We start from the raw sequence: 19,701 nt of genomic DNA, 5'->3' as shown, positions 1-19,701 counted from the left end.
TTTAAAATTGAGGCAAAAATGCTGTCTTTCAGCAAGGTACTGCGAGTTCTGGAAGCTGAAACAATGGTTTGCAGAGCAGCATTATGCTTTGCGTTGGCTACTAGAATAAATTAGTCCATGGCAAAAACTTCTAGCCTATGTAAATGCTCTCGTTCCGAAGAAGACAAGACAGCTTTTAAGAATTTCAAGGTTTTGCTTTCAGAGAAAGGAAAGCAATAAATGCCTCTGTTGTGGGCTTCTAAGCAATACAGGATTCTGCATAAATAATTATTTTAGTTTGTAGGAAGCTGTTTATACCTAATTCAGTAAGAATTACTCTGCAGCCCTTTCTTACAAAGAAATATCAAAGTAAACTATAACACACGAGCTATTTTTATGGATATTGTCAATAATGCAGAGTGCTCTTTTGGGCCAAGCATCTTGCTGTTAAACAACGGTTCAGAGAGAGTAAAAATATTTCAAAACCATACACTAGCAATTTAGAAAGCAGATACCATTTATCCTGTCGCATCTTGTGTATGACATTGTTGCCACCTTGCCACATCCACTAAAAATAAAACACTGCTGTTGGTAGCATTGGGACTGACTTGGTAGATTTGGTTCCCTGTTACCACAGCAGATTAACGAATGTCATTCATAGAAGTCAATTAAGACTTAATTTGGGCAATGAAATGAGCCTGAACTTCATATGCTGAAAGAAACATTCTGTGTATCCTCAACTTTTGTTTTCATGGCTCTGTTCTGTGCAAGAGTAGTTAAAATACAGGCTCCTCTCCGGAATGGGGTTTTCTCAGTGTGGTCTCTGTGCTCAACGAGGTGACTGCAGGTTAAAGTGTCTCTGTGCAGGCCACAGGGATAACTCACTTCTGCTCTCCTGCTCTGCCCTCACCTTTCGGCTGTCACATCTGTTACGCTGTTCTGTGAAGAGAACACAGGGGAACTCCTGGTCTGGAGGGAGGAGAAGACTCGATCAGGTCTTAAACGCTGTCTGTAGCAGGCACGAAGGTTGAGGGGGCAGAGAGAGAGCTCCATGTCAACTTGTGTGTAGCAGAACAACCACACCTGCTCTGGGGGCTTACTTCTGAGTCCTCTGATGATACTAAGTGGTTTTTGGACCAACAGAGCCTAATTTGTGTTTGGGGAGAGGGAGAGAAAAATAATCCCAACACTGACAACAGCTATCAGTACCAGCTATCGGTGATTTCAGCTGGCGAGGAGTCTCCATCCACCTCCCTGTCCATACGCTACCGCTGTCATAATACGGACTCAGAACAGCAGCAGTTATATTGCTGCTTCTTAGGTAATCTTGAAATCTTTTTTTTTCTTATTTTTTCCTCTCGTACTTTGATCTCATAGGTCTTTGCCTGCGTGCACATACATTCAAGAATTATTCCGTGACCTCTTCTATAGTAATTTTTAACAGGCACATTTAGACATGCACAAGATTGCACTAGGGAAAGCCTTTGAGCAAACCTCTGCTCTCCTCTTTGGTGACTTTTTCTGTTTAGGAGCATCAATCCAGTCACCGCTACAGGTACAAGCCGAGTGATTTCCAAATTTCTAAGAAGTCTGTATCCAAACCATTAAACAATTTTTAACTACCATTATATGCGTACGTTGTCTTATTCACATCTAGGAGTTGCCACGTGGCTGTAACGATATAAATCTTTTTAAACAGTTTCCAAGAGACAGGAAGAAATAATGAAAGAGTTTGGTGGTTTTCTTTTTTAGTGCGAGAAACAAGTACATGCTGCAGGTGAATCAAAATACCATTTTTATACCAGTAAACAAGGTTCACTTGCTTTAAAGTTCCAGCATTAGAGTGGCTTAATGCTTAAGTTCATTTAACTTGATTAAATAAAAAAAGAAGTCACTCTTGGATAAAGATCAAGGAGAGGGTACATAGAGCTCAGTAGCAACAAATGGGTTTACCCAAACCTCTCTCAGCTTCAGCAGGAGCTTTGTCCTACAGCGTATCTGCTTTGCAGTCCAGCGAAGCTGCTGCCCAGCGGCAGCCCTGGGTGTAAGCGTTTGGGGGTTTGATGTGCTGGGACACAGGGACGTTACCTGTGGGGTCTCCTGGCTACGCGTTTCCTCTTGGCATGTTCTCATACTAAATTCATCTGTCACCTGGGAACCCTGGACCTACATCTGGTCATGGTAAGGCAAAGGAGATAGTGTGCAATAGAAACAACTACAGCAAAATTAATGCATTTCCACATTAATAGGTCTTTAATAACTCAGGCATTTTTAGCAACAAATTTTAAGGTCACTGCTTCGATATTTTATCTCTAATTCCACTTTGAGTGTTTTTAGATTCCTTCTAGACTACAGACCCTGAAAACACAACATGCAGCAAGTTGGGCACTGATAGAATCTATTTGACTAGAAACAAGACAGGAAAACTTCAAGCACGTGGAGCACATCGAGCTGCCACCACCTCACTCACAAGTGTTCTGACACCGCAGCAATTGCCAGACTGGCGTTGGCATCTTTGTTCGTCACCTCCCCGCAGCTGGGTGTCCAGTAGTAGTGCTTCTTAAGGCCGTGGGAGAGCTCTGCCAGGTGAACGTGCCCGTCCACTTCATAGGGCTCCACGTCTGTGCGATTGGGTTTCAAGCGGCCCGTCTCAATTAATTCTGAAAATGCCTGAAATGAGTTAAAAAAAAAAAAAAACAAAAAACAGAACCCGACACGTAATATTTCACTTTGACTGCAGTGAAGGTTCTAGAAGATAACACACAGGAGGCGAGTACTTGATCATTTCAGTATGCTGATGTCCAGTGAGTCTCATTACAGCACCACCATATTATAATTATTTAAAAACAAAATAAAACGGACTAAATCAGATATCTTGCTCACAAATTGCTGTAGTAATCCCAAAGATTGTAAAAACAGAACAAACAAACAAAACCCAACCCTCTTACCAGAGTTCAGGAGCAAACACTTACTATACAGGTGGCTTCATCAAATTTGTTCCCCCAAATGTAAATATAGGAGAGTTCCATGTTTGCTTTCATTGCAGCTGCAAGAGCTGTAAGTCCTTTGCCACTTACATTGTTGCTTACTACTGACAACCTAAAAACCAGAGAAAATAGTTATGCAAATGTGTGGCAACCCACAGAATTCCCATCTCTTAGTTAAAACTAAGAGTTTAAGAGATTTATTCTTATTTTGTATTTTCTCATCGTATATTATTATATATCGTATATTGTACGTAGATTGAAATTTTCTATTTGTTATTAAAAATGTAGTTTTTTATTTGTATCAAGCCCAGTCCTACTCTAAAATCTTTTTCGGGTCGCTAAAGGCAGTTTGGACTATGGACTTGGGGTATTTATTGAGGCGTTGCCGTGCCTCGTGCGGCCAGGTTGCTCACGACTTAGTTCTTCAGCCTCGGTGAGTTTACTGCGTGGTGGCCAGGTCTCATCTCTCGTCTGCTCTGAAGCCCAGGCCTTGGCGTTTATCCAGGCTAAGCTTTGATCTTTGCAGAGCGGCAGTTATTTTTATATTAGCGAACCTGGAAGGCTTTCAGAGGCACCTTGCAGCCGCCACCTCCTCAGTCTGCTACTTAAAATGAATGGCTTCAGGTAACACCTTTGATCAGCTTTTACATCCTGCCGGCGCGGGGTTTAACGCCGGCTACAAAATACACCCTGGTGGGGAGATTTACAGCTCTTTTGGGTTCACCCGGAAGCAAAGGGAGGATTTTTTTAAGTGTCGAAGATCGGAATCAACAAATATAGTGCCTTATCCTTGCACGGAGTCTGAATATCTTAAAATTCTCAATACGTACAGCTCTTGGTTTGTTTTTGTTTGTGTGCCACAGGGACCTATGCTTTAAAGATGCAGAAAGAACTACCAAGATCTAATTGCCTTCCCCCACTCCCCGCCCCAACCCTTAGAATGACTGTAAAAGCTGAGAATCACATGTAAGATGAACCACTACAGAACAGATCTAAGCGTCAACCCCAAAACCTCCTGAAATAGAAGAGCAAGAACACATCAGGGCACACAGCAAGGGATGCAAGATGAAAAAAAAGGAAGCACAAGGCAAAGGGGATGGAGTGAGTTACGCGTAGCCCTGGCAGCGTGGGAAGGTGAACGTGAGGCGCTAGAACATGGGACCGACCGGGATGTCTTGGCCTCATGTTCTACTCCGTTAGCTCACGCGAAGCTACAGGGGACTTCATTCAGTCACCAAAGCAACTCAAAGTCCAAGTTTCTTGTGCTCTGAGTCATTACACCTGCAAGTCTCCGGAGGAGTTGTGTAAATACTAACGCCTGAAGGGTCCTGTTGTTCAAAACCAAGGCTTCGCTCAGGTAGATGGCTCCATCATCTTCTATTCGGTTTGCATTCAGATCTAGAATTTCCAGGGTTTGGTTCCGTTTCAGTAGTTCTGCCAAAAATTTTACGCCATCACGAGTTATTTTATTACTGAAAGAGAGATGCACACATTTTTTTTTTTAAAGGGTGGTTTTTTTACGGGGTGCTAAAATGAGTGTCTAATGTTAGTCAGGGCTCTGGCGCGTAATAACTCTTACCAGCTCAGATCGAGGTATCTCAGGCTGGAGTTCTCATACAACGCCTCACACAGTCGCTCCACACCAAAGTTTTTCATTTCGTGCTTGCACAAGTGCAGTTCCACCAGAGAGGAGTTCTTTTTCAACATGAGAGCTACGTGAACTGTGGTCTCTTCCTAAAAACATACAAGTCAGTTTGATTAAGCTGGGCTTTGGGATAAGATACGGTCTTGTTTCAGTAAAAGGGAGATGCACAATTTAACAGCAAGGTTTGGTCATCAGTTCTATTCTATATATTACAGCTTTGTATAACAAATAACCAGGAAACAATATATTATGATAAAGCTGAAAAATAAAAAAAAAAATAAAAATACCAGAAAGCTATTTCCAGGTTTACAGTACTATATACATCCCTGCAAACATCAGAAGCATCAATGTTTGAATCATTGTGTCTGATCAGTTTTCCTCACAGTCGTTGCTCTTAAAAAACTGAATGTTTGAGTCAGTCTTCTCTAACATTAAAAGTATTTTGCCATAACGCTAATCTATTATTTCATCAAAAGAAACAGTACTACTATGGGAAAAAATATGTCCTGTCACTGTAAAACAAAGTAAGTTCCTTTTGAAGTTGTCACGTTTAGTTAAGAAAAAAACCGAGTGAATACTGTGAGTCAAAAATAAGGCAACAACCCAGAGGGCTCAGAAAATGATAGAGTTGAAGGTGGAACAATGGCAAATAGAGTCACCCACAGATACAGACCAGCCCCTGAGTTATATTTTCAACAGCAGTAGTTTAAATTGACTTCTAAAACTGGGTATAGGCGGATCAAGCCCTGTCTTAGTAGAAATGAAACAACTAAAATCTGTTTAAACTGTTAAATTCACCTTTTCATTCAACTGTTAAATACCTTTTAAGGTGAATTTAGGAAGATCTGACAGTTTAATTTCGTTATCCTGTCATCAGGAAAATGCCTATTGCAGACACCTGACAACTGCTGCCGGTCGGGTGAAACCACCACCGCAACCAGCTCTACAGCCAAGACTTCAGCAGGACCAGCCAGGCACAGAAGCCACATGCCCGCAAGCAGAAGCCCCGCCGCTCTGAGCGCACGTAGGCATCCAGCGGAGCTTCCCCCAGCCAACCCTGCCCTGCAGATTCTCGTTTCAGCGCTGGATTGTTTTGGAGGGTTTGTGTCTTTGTTTCGGCTAATAAACGCATCGTAGGTTTTTACATCGATGAGGTTCATTCACTTCTTAAATTCATGCTTCAAGTTCACACGGTGAAAGAACAGAACCACACAGCCCAGTGAACGTGGCATATTGTTGAAATGTGCCTTTTCTTCTCCAGGCTGCAGGCTCTGGCAGTCGCCCACGTAGCGCACTGCGCAGACAAACACCAGGCTTTTGTTCTTCCCCTCATTTCCTGCTAAACAGCATTTCTCCCTCAGTCTGCTGAACAATGCACCAAACTCTCCATGTCCTGACAGCAGAAGGAATATTTGTTTCTCCAATACCAAGCCCTCTCCATTAGCCCACTATTTAACAAAGGCATATGTACCAAGAAAGACATTTTTAAAAAATTAACCTTGTAGTCAAACAGGGGCAGCCTGAGACCGCACAAAACTTGGCACTGAAAAGGAGTATATCTACAACCGTTTACTTGGCTTCGTAAGGAAACCCAGAGCCCCGTGTAGCTCAGCTGCCCACGAATACATCAGTAGTGACTTCACTTGGGCTTCTCTCTTTGCTCTGACACCGCAGTCTATTACATACCTCTCGGCTGTAGAGTAAAGGACGATTTAGGTTTATTGCTTTGACTGATTTGTTCTGAGTCAGGGCTGTTGCGGTTGCTATTAGAGACTGCGTACCCTGGAAATGAAAATAAATAAACAAACTCTTTAGAGAAACCCTGTCCAACGTATAGATCAAGGCACCAAATTACTGTGGCTTCGTGAAATTGATTGTCAGAAGATCAAAAACATCAAATGGGCTCAGACTGGAAATACTATTATTTCTGCCTCCACGTCCTCTGGAGACATGCAAGTTCCTACAGACACATAATGTATTTTCTGATAATACCAGTGCCAACTCCCTGGGGAATACCAGAATGGAATTAGACTAAAAAGTACAAAATGACTAGGAAATTTGGCAACTCAGAAAATAAAAAGCAAGAATAATGCATCTCAAAGATATTTGTCCATTTAATTGATCCTGTATTTTGGTTTTCCTGATTTATGGATTAAAATCAGCTTGTGCACGTTCCCTAAAGGTCTTTGGTGAAAGTTTTGTCCAACATTTATCAGCTAGGTAAATTCATCCTACATGTGAATTGACGTGATACGGAGTAGTGACAGTCTAGAATACAGGCCAGTTCAGATTTTTTTTTTTATTATTTCCTTCTTGTTTGCTCACATATTTATGTTACTTACCAATTAGGCTGGTCTACACCCAAAGCTATTTAATTTTAAATCAGTTTTCTATCAACTCCCTACCAAGCATAAACATATTAAGCTTTCAAATAAATCCTACACTGGCTACACTTTCCTTGTTTATATTTTCATAACACCCTTCACAGCTTCTGAGAAGTATTTCCCCTTCTAGTTTAGGAGAAAATTCCATAATTCCAGGAAACAAATATAAAAAAAATATAATAAAATTCTCCCAGGCAGGGAGAAGAACCACTTCCACCTTCTAGTTCCTCTGATGTGATAGCACAAGGACACACCATCAGTCAGGTGCTGCGATCTTGCCCAAGGAGGAGGTTCACAGCTCCAGTTGCCACCTCCTGCTGTACCCTACAGGTTTTTAAAAACCATCCGCAGGCTTTTACTGGCCAGAGCAGGAAGCACCCTTGCTTAGTGCTATCTCAAAATGTAAAATCAATGGCAACAGATGGCATTTTCTCCTAATTAAGCACTGCAGGACCTTTGTAACACCCTTGAAAGACTTATGTCGTTGCTGATAATTTTACTGGGTTACTCACCATATCACAGTCTCCAAGATCCAGCTTCTCTAAGGTTGAATTAATTTGCAGCATTGAAGCAAAGAACATTCCACCTTTGTTTCCTATTTTGTTTCCAGTCATTCTCAAATACGTGAGAGTTTCATTCCTCTAGACAAAATAAGAACGTAAAAAAATCAATTGCTTTTAAATGGCCTGAAAAACAACACTGTCCTTCTCCCTGTGAATCCTGCTGGTTGTCACACAAAGACAAAACATCCTTCCAGAAGAATTTTGTCTAAGTGATAATGCTGACTAAGCAGTTGGCTCAGCCTCCCCTCGGTGGAATCAAACGCATGAGAGTCTGGAAGCAAAACTTGAGTATTTGAAAAGTTTTGTTTCTCCCAGGTTCCCAAGTTTCACACGAAATTTCATGAAAATAACCCAGGCAGATATTTCTGCCTAAATTAACAGCTGAAATGGGAATTACATCAAAACTGATTTCAATCTAGTAAGATGTTTTAAACAAGAATGTAATTTGCATGATTTTTCAGAGGCTTTGAAACCTCATGGCCTAAAGCTCAGTGAAGCCGGTCGCCTTCAGCAGGACTGCTCCGTGCAGAACCAAACCAGTGTGTATGTCTCTGCAGGACTGGAGGCTTCGCTGGCCGCAGAAAGGTCTGATGAGAGGTCTAGAAAAGTCAGCATCTTTCCCCTCACCCTCCACAGAGTTTCAGTGCATATGAAATATCCATTCAACTGATAAAGCCCTAAGTGCAAGACAGAGTAGTTTTGTATTTTTAATTCCTCAGTACCACCGTAATCACCCATGATCAGAGGTTATGATTAATTAAGAGATTGCAAAACAAGTAGTTCTGTGAGCAGCAGAACTAACAAAGCCTGGCTTCATACAGCTTTTATATCTTCCTGGTACCCCTTCCCCAGCTGCGGTACCTCACTACAGCATCTCCTTCCCTCTCCCTCCTTCAATAACACCCCTCCTTTGCCCCCAGATCCCCCCCCAGCCTGGCTCAGAAGCCAAGGGGCTGGTGGTCGGGTCCTGCCACCCCCCTGCTCAGCAAATGCTGCCGGGGGGGGGCTGCACAAATAGCTCTGGGGTTTCTTGCAAGGCCAGTGTTGTACAATTTACTGTACAACCCCAGCATTTTAGAAGCTTGTAAAGCGGAGCTGAAATCAGTTCAGAGTTGAAAGTCTATGAAGGAGGAAGAGCGAGCCCACGCCAGTCTCATTTCACAAACATAACAAATCTTACACACAAGCCTCATTTCCTTGGGAAACCACATTAAATATAACAAACATGTTTTCATGCTGCTGCTGTAAGGCGAAGTTTTGAAAACATGTCTCAGACATCTTGAATCAAGACAAATATTGACATCAAGGTCCAGGCAAATTTAATGCATTTAAAAAAACAAAACAAAACAAAACGGATGGCATTATATACCCTATAGCATAGCATTTTTCACATAGAAAAATCCATCTGTGATAGTTGTGCTAATTAAGTGTTAATGCAACTTTCTCTTGTGTGAAATCTGATTTCTGAAGTCTGCCTTGGGAAAACAAGCAAACCCTGTGAGACAGCAGAACGCTGAACGGACCGAAGACAGAGGGCCCTTTCAGCCAGCCCTGGTGCTGGCAGGACAGCCAGTCCTCTTCATCAAAAGCAAAAATATCAAACCAGCTGCCATTGTCTAGATCTCCCAGACGAATACTCACACGGAGTGCCCTCGCTATCAGCTCAGCTCCGCTTGTGCCAATATCATTAAACATCAGGTTAAGGTACCGCAGAGTGGAGTTTTCCTGAGGACCAGACAAAGCAGAAAGTAATGAGACTTCTTTTTCCAGAGCATGCCTGCATTTTTCAAAAAGGAGATGCATCATACAATCATACACGGACTTAAAACCTCTGTCCTTCCCTGCATTTCAGGCAGCCCCTGATTTGGAGAAGTAGTTAAATAATGCCAAAGAACGTCAGATGGTGATGGAAAGGCAGAAAAAACACATAGTGTGTAGGTCCTCATGGGGCTTACAGAAACCACCTAGGAACCCACGTGCTCAGCACGGCCAAACGAAGCAGGTGGTCAAGCTCAGATCATAGAGTCATAAAAACATAGAATGGTTCGGGTCGGAAGGAACCTTAAAGATCATCGAGTTCCAACCCCCCTGTCATGGGCAGGGACATCTCCCACTAGAGCAGGCTGCTCAAAGCTCCATCCAGCCGGGCCTTGAACACCTCCAGGGATGGGGCAGCCACAGCTTCTCTGGGCAGCTTGTTCCAGTGTCTCACCACCCTCACAGGAAAAGAATTTCTTCCTAATATCTAATCTAAATCTCCCCTCTTTCAGTTTAAAACCATTACCACTCATCCTATCACTCCATTCCCTGATCAAGAGTCCCTCCCCATCTTTCCTGTAGTCCCTTTAGGTACTGGAAGGGGCTATAAGGTCTCCCTGGAGCCTTCTCTTCTCCAGGCTGAACAACCCCAACTCAGCCTGTCTTCATAGGATGCAAACCTTCAGGCCTTTTGTGGATTTAATGGCCCTCCCTGAGCTCCAAGAACCCAGGCACTGAATGGCAACTCACCATTTTCCATCTGCATTCTGGTGCTTACAATGACAGAAAGGCAGCATTAAAGTGTAGACCTACAAAAAGGCTAACAGAGATGATAAACTATCTAAACCAAAGGCCCCGGCACACTTGACACTACCACTATCTCCTTTGTTGAACTGAACTGTAAGCCTGAAAGCCCCACAGTTTCTTCCACTGTTCTTTCTTCATGACACCCCAGCCAAATGTCAAATGCTTTCCTACCAGAAATTAAAAATCTCCCCAGACAATACAATCTGAGATTCTAGTGGGATGGATTTGGAGGTGAAAGTCAAAATTAATGGAATTTTGCCAAACCAATACATTCTTGTCTCCAGTTTATCACAGATAAATAGTATAGTAGCCAAGTAAATTACAAGTTGCTAATGATAAATGTCATTCTGGCACCTGGAGGAATGTTGCCACGTGCTTTGCTGCAGCATCAGTCAATGTGTTATACCGAAGATCCAAACCTGAAAAAGATGAAGACTGTGACAGATGCGTATCTACAATTAACTGATCTCTAAACAAAAAGAAATCAGGATGAATTAAGGCTGAAATCAAGGCTGCTTATGTTTTTTTATATTAGCACAGCCACATCAAATTTACATGAAAAAAGCTTACCTGTGACAAATACAGTGTTGGATAAGACAGAGGCAAGAACCTGAAGATCGTCATCTGCAACTCTCTGCACAGGCTCTAGATGATTATTTCCAGCTATTTTTAATGTGATCTCTCTTGTCCATTTGCTGTAACACAAAAATGTAAGCACACAGGGAGAAGTAAAATGATACAGAGAAATGAATCCTCTCTCCAGACGCAGAGGGTAGCCACGCTTGCCCTCGCCGATGCCGTTTGCACGCAGTGAGCTGCCGCCGCTACCTCTGGTAACACCACGACAGACAACAGGCTGTCCCCCAGCAATGTCCTTTCTGATATTCTGAAAACACTGCACAGCTGCACGACCACGCTTAGCACGGAAAGTGGGAAGAAGCAAGGTGAGGGGAAGGCAGATGGAAATAAAACCTATCCTGCAGGTTACCTCATCATCTCCTTTTTACTTGTTCCCTTTCCTTTATTTACTCCATCCTTCCCTCAGGACCAAAACCGAACACAAACCATTTCACTACGCTGTGTTTTCTCAGGTTTTCTCTCCAAAAGGACAATTAACTTTGACCCCAGGAGCATCCGTGAGAGGAAGCCCTACCTTGCCACATAACAAAAGAGAATTTGGGCGGTTAATACCTTGGCAGGATTCAGAGACAGCTCAGGGAAGCATTACCAGCTGGAAGCTAACTGGATGCAGCTGAGGCTTTTTAAATAGGAGCGAGACAAAAGGAAGGGAGTTAGGATGACTAGACACTGGGTTTGGCTTCTTTAAGGGACACAAAGGCACCATCCTTTACATTTTTCACTTTTTTAATTTTTTTTTTTTTATTTCACTGCTTGTAAAGCTGCCCAGAAGGGATATATAGCTACAAACTTCTGCCAAGATGATGTCGAGATGAGTCAAAGCAGAACCTCAGCAGTAAATGCTAAATATGATCTGTTTTTAAGCCTGAAACTGCATGAACTTTCTCATTGTTCAATTCCTTGCCCTGCTATCTTGTGAAAGGCCTTCAGAAGCATCTGAAACACGCTGTTTGTTATTTCCTTACATTTTATCATTTTTATCGGCTTCTCGGAGCACACGAGCGATGAAGGGGTTTTCAGGTTGGCCCAAGCTCTGGCAGGCCAGCACATAACCCTGGTGAAGATCTGGATGAACTGCCATGACCTGCTGGAAAAACAAACCGAAGTGTTAGTGCGTTGTTAGGGCAGCCTAGCAACACCACCATGGACCCAAGCCCCGTGGTGCAGGGCTCTGCATAACAATAAAAATGGTCTGAAAAGGATTACAACTCTTGGTATGCAGCACAAGGATAATACAGATACAGACAGGAAAAGCTCAAGGGAAAAAAATGGAATTGTGGACGTGTTTCTGATCCGCCATCATGTAGAATGTGAGTTCTACAGAAGAGAGAATTAATATTCACAGAGGTAGGTCCTTTTTCCCTATAAAGCAGCTGTGCCCCCAACCTCCTTGTGCCTACCTGAGTGATCACCCTCTCCCCACATCAACCCCCAGGTGAGCTCTGTCCCACGGCCGAGCCAGGAGACTCCAAAAGGTCAATAATGTGTGGACACGGAGCCCGTTTCCAAGGAGGGTGTCCCAGGTCCCCACCACCCAGAGGGAGCGGGAGAAGGTGGTCAGGCCCAGCCCAGTGTCCTGGCAGGAGGCCCCACAGCATCTGCGGAGCCCGGCCTCCCCGGGGAGGGGAGTTTCGGCAGCTCACCCCCGGCGTATTTAGTCTGAGCAGCCTTTGCCAAAATTTCCATGGTTACACGGATTAGCAGCTACTTCAAAGGTGCCTGTGCTGCTCTTTTCCACCAAATAAATCCTTCCAGCCACTTCACTACTGCCCGTGTAGGTGGGAGGGGGTGGGCTGGGATCCCACGCTCTCCTGTCCCACAGCCTCTGGCGAGTGCACCCCGGTACAGAACCTGCAGCCAAAGAAAAAGAAAATACCTCCGGGCAACATCTGAATTAGACTGGGAAGCCCAGCATGGTGGTCACTCAGTTCTTCTTCCTTGTCCTGGTGGCACCTGGAAATTCCCCATCTCTGGAAACATGATGTCCCCCCCCAGCAGAGAAAAGGGCATCAGTGGGAGATGACTGACAGCTCCACCTCCACGTCCTCTCTTACCGTTCCTTAAACGCCAGCTGAAAGCTTTCTTCTGTCCAGACATTTATATATATTTATAATAACATTTATTATAAATATCATAAATATTACTAATAAATAAATTTATTCTTTATCCTAAAGGCATATGCTCTATGAAAAATCTGGAAGTGTCGGCCCTGGATGACAAACAGACACAGGAGGTACATTGTTGTTCCTTTGTTTTCATTTTTATTTTACTGATACCTCCCTTTTGCAAAAGCCAAGTTCTTCATTACACCCGAGTGCCACCTTTCCCTGCTACAGGGAGAAGGCACCTTCCACCTGGAATGCACCTCAGCCTGGGTTACTCATTAGCACTGACACCTGAGTATTCAGGCAGGGGGAAAAAAAGCAAGAAGGTGGAAACACTGACCTTTGTGTTGAACGAAGATGAAATACTGACTGGAGGGACCGCTTCAGTCTTTTTGCACCTTTTTTTTTCTCCTGCGTACACTGGAAAAGAAGAGCTGTGTTTGCGTAGAATCAATACGTCACAAACTGAAACAGAGCAGAGGACAATTTAAAAATGCATATGATTTTGTTAATGCTTTTAAGACCATTAACATTTGCTGCTCATTTGATAATGAACAATTCTGTACCCTAAAGTTGTGCTATTGTAAATGTAACAGTATTCCTGGACATACTGATTTTAGGGCTCAGAATGCACCTTCCTTTTCATATAATGCAACGCTTCTTTTCCAAGATTTTTCACTTGTGCAATTTTCTCCTTGAAGGTTACATTTACAGAAGTAGCAATTTATGCAAAAGAATCACAGATTTCATTCATTTAAATTACTCTCCCCTGCACTGTGCCCACAAAGGAAATGAAGCAGCAGACTAATGTTTCTGCTAAGAAATAAAATTAACCCCATAAGAAATCTTTCCAGCAGAGGAAACAACATGGATTTCTTTTTTTGCCCAAATTCCCACCATACTGTGAGGTATAATGTTATATTAATGAGCAGAATATTCTGTGTTCATCTATCAACAGTAATGCAGCTCCACGGTGTTTTCTTGGAGATTTTTCCCTAAAAACAAAATCCCAAAGATTACTGTTTAATTGACATAATATATCTTCTTAATGCCTGTGCCTGGATACCTGCGGAGGCGAAAGAACTGACAAATGTGAAATGCCTCAGCCTGTCTGAAAACCGATTCAGTATCTTTCCAAAGGAAATCTTTCTCCTGGAGCCATTAGAGAGATTATGCCTGGGACAAGATAAAGGAATTCGATTCCCAAGTCTGCCAGAACACATCAGCAAATCGCAGGCAGGAGCAATAGAAGGGGGGAAGGTCTCGGTTTGCTGCCATACGGCACTTCCAGGGACTTCAGCTTCTCCCAAAGGCAGGACAGAAAGTTCTCCTGATCTCTTTAGGTACATCACACAGCACCGGGCCAGGGCGTCAGAACAGGAGTGGTATCAAAACTCCATGTTTGAAACTCATGTTGTCTCTCCGTGTTTAGTCGTCATCCCAATGGTAGCTCAGCTTATAAACCTTTCTGATATTTTCTGTACGTTCATTATGTATCAAGCTAAGGAAAAATCCTTTAACTATTAAAAATTATGCACATGTATTTTCCAGAATCTGAAAGAACTGCATACGGAGAATAATTATCTTGAGTACCTGCCCGCAGCCATTGGCTCATTGACCCACTTGAAAAGACTTGACTGTCAAAACAATCTCCTTAAACACCTCCCAGACTCTGTGTGCCAAATACATGGTGAAAAATAGTCTCTGTGTTCTTAAGGACACCAGTACTGGCAAGCATTTTGGAAGAAGGAGGGAGAGAAGGGAAGGAAGGAATGCAGTGCATCCTTCAGGGCTCATCCTGTAATTGTATGGGAGCCAAATGGGATAAAAGTAAGGAACTGGGAGGGTGGGGGAAGCGCTATGCCCAAGACAAGCAAACAGGAGGTTCTTCCCCCCACATCCCCCATAACCCATCTCAACCTCAGGAGTCCAAGGAAAAGGGTGTTTCCCCATACTCAGCTCCAAGCAGACCCCCCTGATGAGAAGACCCACTGGGTCAGCACCAGTGACTCCAGGGGGGTGGTCAGGAACCAGCTCTCTGAGGGGGTTCCCCAGCCCAGTCTTTCCACTTTCCCCAGTTCATTGCATTTCTGTGAGGCTTAGTTCACTAGTGCTGTTGGTGGGCCAATTAGCAGGGCTTTTGAAAGTTGGATTTGGCCACCTGTCTGCCCAGGTGAATAGTCTACACCTGGTGAAGTAAATGCTTTGCTGGGAGAGCCTGAGTCCCATCCTTCTATATTTGGGAGAAGATACTTCAAATTTTAAACACTCTGGTGAGATGTTCAATACACACATTCGTTACATGCACAGAGTGAGTTGTTTGTGCATCATCCATGTGCAGGGAGCACGCAGGAATTCTCCCCATCGTTCCTGTTCTTTGTGCTTCAGCTTTTGTGTGTTCAGGTTTGCAAAAGCTACTCATTCAGAAGAATAGTCACCTGTTCCAGCTGCCCTGTCCCGGCTGCCCCAGGATTTGGACAGTCTTCAGCAGCTGGAGCTGGTCCTTGTGGACGGGAACCCTATGACAGACCTTCTGACTGAAGTGTGCTGTCAGAAGACATCTGGGAATACTTCTGGGAAAAAAGGTGTAAAAAGGCCATGAACTTAAAGGTAAGGGTGTTAAGAAAGACACCACAATATATACACAAGGCATTGCTTATAGATGAAACTAACTGCAGGTGGCATTTTCCACTCTTTGACCGTAGAGAGTTGAAGATCCATTGTGCAAACACATTGAACAAAACACATTTTTTGTGTCTTTATGTTTGTTTGTTTTTCCCAAAAGACCACCAGTCTGTACCACCAGTGAGCCATGGAATTAATTTGCTCAGAAAAAATACAAGGCAAGAAGGAAGGAAAGGCAAATCCTCAGTCTTTGATTCTTCTGAACCTAAATTACTCCTCTCTTTCTGCAAAATCTGTAATTTCTTCATGAACCAATGTGTTTCTCCCAAATTGTTCTTTTGAACTAAAAGGTGACATTTAAAGATGTGTAGACACAGTCATTTACTACTCTAATCAAAGGCTGTGTAAGTAAGAAATTCCTCTTGAAAAAAATAACACACAGAGTAAAGGAAAAGTCAAGTGGCTGGCAGTCTGTCTTAGCTGCAAACAAGGTAGTCTGATACAGAATAAAAGGGTTTTTTGGAGACCACAATGTGCCTGGCTTTTTGCATCAAGAATATCCACCCGTTACACTCTTCCACGTGACCGTTTGCTTTTACCCTTTTCCTCCAGGTAACCAGGTTGTTCTTCTCTCTCTCTCTCTCAGATCCAAAGTTTGCGGTGTGGGGTGATGAACCAGAAGAGGATTGGAACCTTTCGTAAGAATCTAATGAAAAAAAAAAGAAAGAAGGAAAAGAAAATAAAAGAAAAGGACAGGGAAAGGAGAAGCCTGGAAAAGGATTAAAAGCCAAAAAGTGATATTTGGGCAGTAAACTGCACAGAGCTCTTTTCATTTACAAGGAGGGCAAACGTGAGCAGAGAAAAGTGAGTGGGAGACAAGCAGTTATTAAAGCATTTGAATCAGTGAGTGTTACAATGAAAACATTATTTTTTGAGGTTTGTTTTTGTATTTTTGTCAACATTGACTCCAGTTGAATCAGGCAGATTCCGAAATATTCTTGATATTCATCTCATTCTGGATGCATGTTATCCCAAAGCATGAAGGCAGCCAATTAACTGGAAATTAACCTAATCTGTAGGAATCTGGTACAATGAAGTGCTTTTTTTTTCTGAATCCCAAAGTATTTTACATGCAATTCTTAGAAATCTGTTTTCCAGTCAGTGAGGTACAGCCATATCTCGAATGGAACAATATTTGGGGCCCCAGCTGCTAGCAGTTATTTAATGAGTTGTTTTACATTCAGAAATGATCAGTACCTTGTTTGGAAATACGGAGGAGGATTCCAGGCAGGCAGAACATACGCACTTCTACCAGCACCCGCATTACCAGCCTGTCTTACAGAGGTGTAAAAAGCTGTTTCCTAAGTATCTCTACACTTTTGCAAAACTGTTCACTGCTGTTTTGACAATCTGGAGTTATAGCATTTTGAATGACTGCAAGCTGTCAAATCCTCAGCGGTACAGCTCGTCTCTGAGAGAGCTTGGTGACATTTTGTAAAACGTCTGTGTACAACACACGTATTTGAAAGCAGAGAGTCTGCAGAATGCCATATTCTGCTACAATTCCGGGTCCTGGCACGTCACAACACCTTCGTTATTCAAAAGAACCATGAGAAACACTCCTTACTATAATTCTAGCACGCCAAATTTATATGCAACTATGTCTTTCCACAGCACTTTACAGGTAGTTGTTTGTCCTAGACAGCTGATGTCCTTGTCTAGTTGTGTATTTCTCAGTTACTCCTTAAACCTCTCCGGAGTTTTATTTGCAGCACACATAAAGCACAGAGCTGGACTGGGACCGGCCACGGTGCAGATTCAAAATGCAGGAGTGGGTGGGAGCAGAGCCCTTTATTTAGTTTAATTGGCTGGTCAGAACTGCAGTCCTTCTGTCCCTCCCCTGGAGGGACAAGGCAGCTCCCAACTGGAAGAGTTGCCTCAGAGAAGGTGGTGGCATCCTGAAGGAGGTGGTGAAGGCAAGGTCACCGAGACCCAACTCTTCCTAGAGCTCCACCTCCAGGTAGTGCTCTCCAAATGCTGCGGCTACATCTGCTCCAGGGGACGGAGCTTATTGCTGTTTGCCTCTTGAACCGATTGAAACTGAAATCTCTTACTATGCTTGTTGGCAGGAGAGAGCTGGGAGTTCAAAAAAAGTGGGATGGCTCGGTTTTGGCTTTCCATTTTACTAGGTAATGGATGCTGTTTTGATTGTTTGGAGGTGTCTTATGAAATTTTTTCACCCTAAGTGAAGGCAAAGAGGCACAGAGAAAAGGATGATTCAGAGAGTACCAAGGAAGAAATCGCTGGAAGAGAGATATTTCTGGGAAGAGCAGCAGATAGACAGTTCATTCAATAGAAGTGATTTAATAAAAGCTTTTTACTGGCAGAATAGATATGAGAGATCCATGAGAGGGCAAAGGACTGAGAAGGGGAACATGAACAGCAAGAGGAGGTTGCGAGCAGCGAGTCCATACTGTGCTCTGGAGCTGGGAATGAGGAACTCAAGTATGACACAGCAAGAAACCCCAATACTGAACTCCAGTTCAGTCAGTACGGTTACAATAGACACCGGACTTTAAACACGGGCCAGCTGATTTATTGAATTGGAGAGAGAGGTTCCAGCGGGAAAGGAGTGATTCAGAGAGATTCTCACAGAATAGATGAAGGATCAATTTCCCAGTTGGGCCAAAGACGGGTTTGAGGAGTGACTTTTTCACAGGAAGGCAAGTGATTAAGAGCAGAGGTTGGTGTGCTGCTGTTAAACAGAGATGATGGTACTTCCATGTTAGAATAACTCTCTCCTGGCTTGAGTCAATGCTTCAAAGTCTCTCATTAGCCCTGTATGAAGCAGGTGCTCTTTGCTTCATTTCAGAGACCGAGGATCTCTGTAGAAAGTAACTGATCTCACACTGCAGCAATTCCCTGCTACCTCTGACCAAGACACTCCATCTCACATTTCTCAGAGCTGGAAGAGCCGAGTGCTCATTTCAAGTGGAACTGAAACTGGAACCAGGAAGTCCACAGAGAAGCTCACATGAAATCATGGATTAGATGATCAAGAGGCATCAGCACAGCATGGTCAGCTGCTGGTTATAAACCTGCCCAGCCAGAAGTTGATGTTGGAAGGGTCACTTGGACTGAAAGGTGAATATTGATCTGCATCTGCACAGAACTTGCTGAGCGGGGTCCTAGCAAGTTAGGAAAGTGCCACTGAATGATCCTGCTGTGCCTCTCCTCCAGGAGACTGCTGCAGCGTGTAGATATACTCGGGGCTAATTGAGCAGCACTTTATCCCTCAAGCTGCCTCAGGATTTCTCTAAGACTCCTCACTCAGTGGGCAGATGTAATATCTTTACTTCCTAAAATACCTTACCAATGAATAATCCCACTGCAGCCTTTGAGCTCACGTGTGGGTTAACATGCTCCATGACATGAGTAACTATGCTAGAATTTGGTTCTGTGTAAGCAAATACAATAAAATACCAAATAAGAAATTATCAAGTAAATAAAGTAGGAGCCACTTACATGTACCAAGTTGGTGCTTTTTCTAACGAGTCTTGGGCACAGAGCAGGGTGCTCTGCTCTTAGCTAGAAGCTGCCCACTGGCTTTGAATAATAAACTTTGCTTATTTCCTTCATCTTTAGGGTAAAGATAAGACCACTGTCTATATCACAAGGTGTTGTGAAGGTTAATGGATTAATGCAGGAAACATGAAGGCACTGCAGGGACTCCCACTGGCTTTCATATCACATGTTCTAGATCAGACTCTTAGATCTGGAAGTTTGGGTTTGTGTTGCATGTCATAAAAGGGTCTGTACAGAAAGCCCAGTCTGGGTAAGGCTGAAACAGCTCAGAATGAGAAGGAGCATCCCTGAAGTATCCTGAAATCTTTGCATAGCCTTATCCAGACACTTACGGATTCCTCTGCATCAAAAATCTTTGCTATGTCCTGCTTAAATCAGGATACATCTCTGATTTAATCTGCCACAGCATTTCCCTTGCCCCTGAGACCTGCAAAGACACCAATCAACTGTTTCTTACCTTGATTTTATGCTGATTCTGTATACAGGACTCATCTACACTATGAGATAGCATCAAAGACCACAGCAGAGGTGGAACAGCTCCTTCTGTATTCTTACTGGACTAATATATAATCTTGAGTTGTTGGGATGCTTTCCAGATCTCACAATTATGTTGATTTAATGCAT

The 19,701-nt window shown here is 43.2% G+C and overlaps 1 protein-coding gene across 1 annotated transcript; it reads right to left on the bottom strand.

Moving 5' to 3' along the window:
• Positions 1 to 2,362: 2,362 nt before the first annotated feature.
• LRRC34 (leucine rich repeat containing 34) lies at positions 2,363 to 19,569 on the bottom strand. Its single transcript, XM_074153098.1, is given in 11 exon segments — positions 2,363 to 2,649; positions 2,952 to 3,078; positions 4,283 to 4,438; positions 4,546 to 4,700; positions 6,298 to 6,393; positions 7,508 to 7,636; positions 9,200 to 9,283; positions 10,478 to 10,542; positions 10,694 to 10,818; positions 11,728 to 11,849; positions 19,525 to 19,569. Coding segments are annotated over 11 exon segments (1,308 nt in total). The 3' UTR covers positions 2,363 to 2,445.
• Positions 19,570 to 19,701: the final 132 nt, after the last annotated feature.

This window comes from Numenius arquata, chromosome 9 (genome assembly GCF_964106895.1).
Source record: "Numenius arquata chromosome 9, bNumArq3.hap1.1, whole genome shotgun sequence".
NCBI lineage: Eukaryota > Metazoa > Chordata > Aves > Charadriiformes > Scolopacidae > Numenius > Numenius arquata.
The sequence above is the reverse complement of the archived record's forward strand: the minus strand, read 5'-3'. Positions and strand labels throughout refer to the sequence as shown.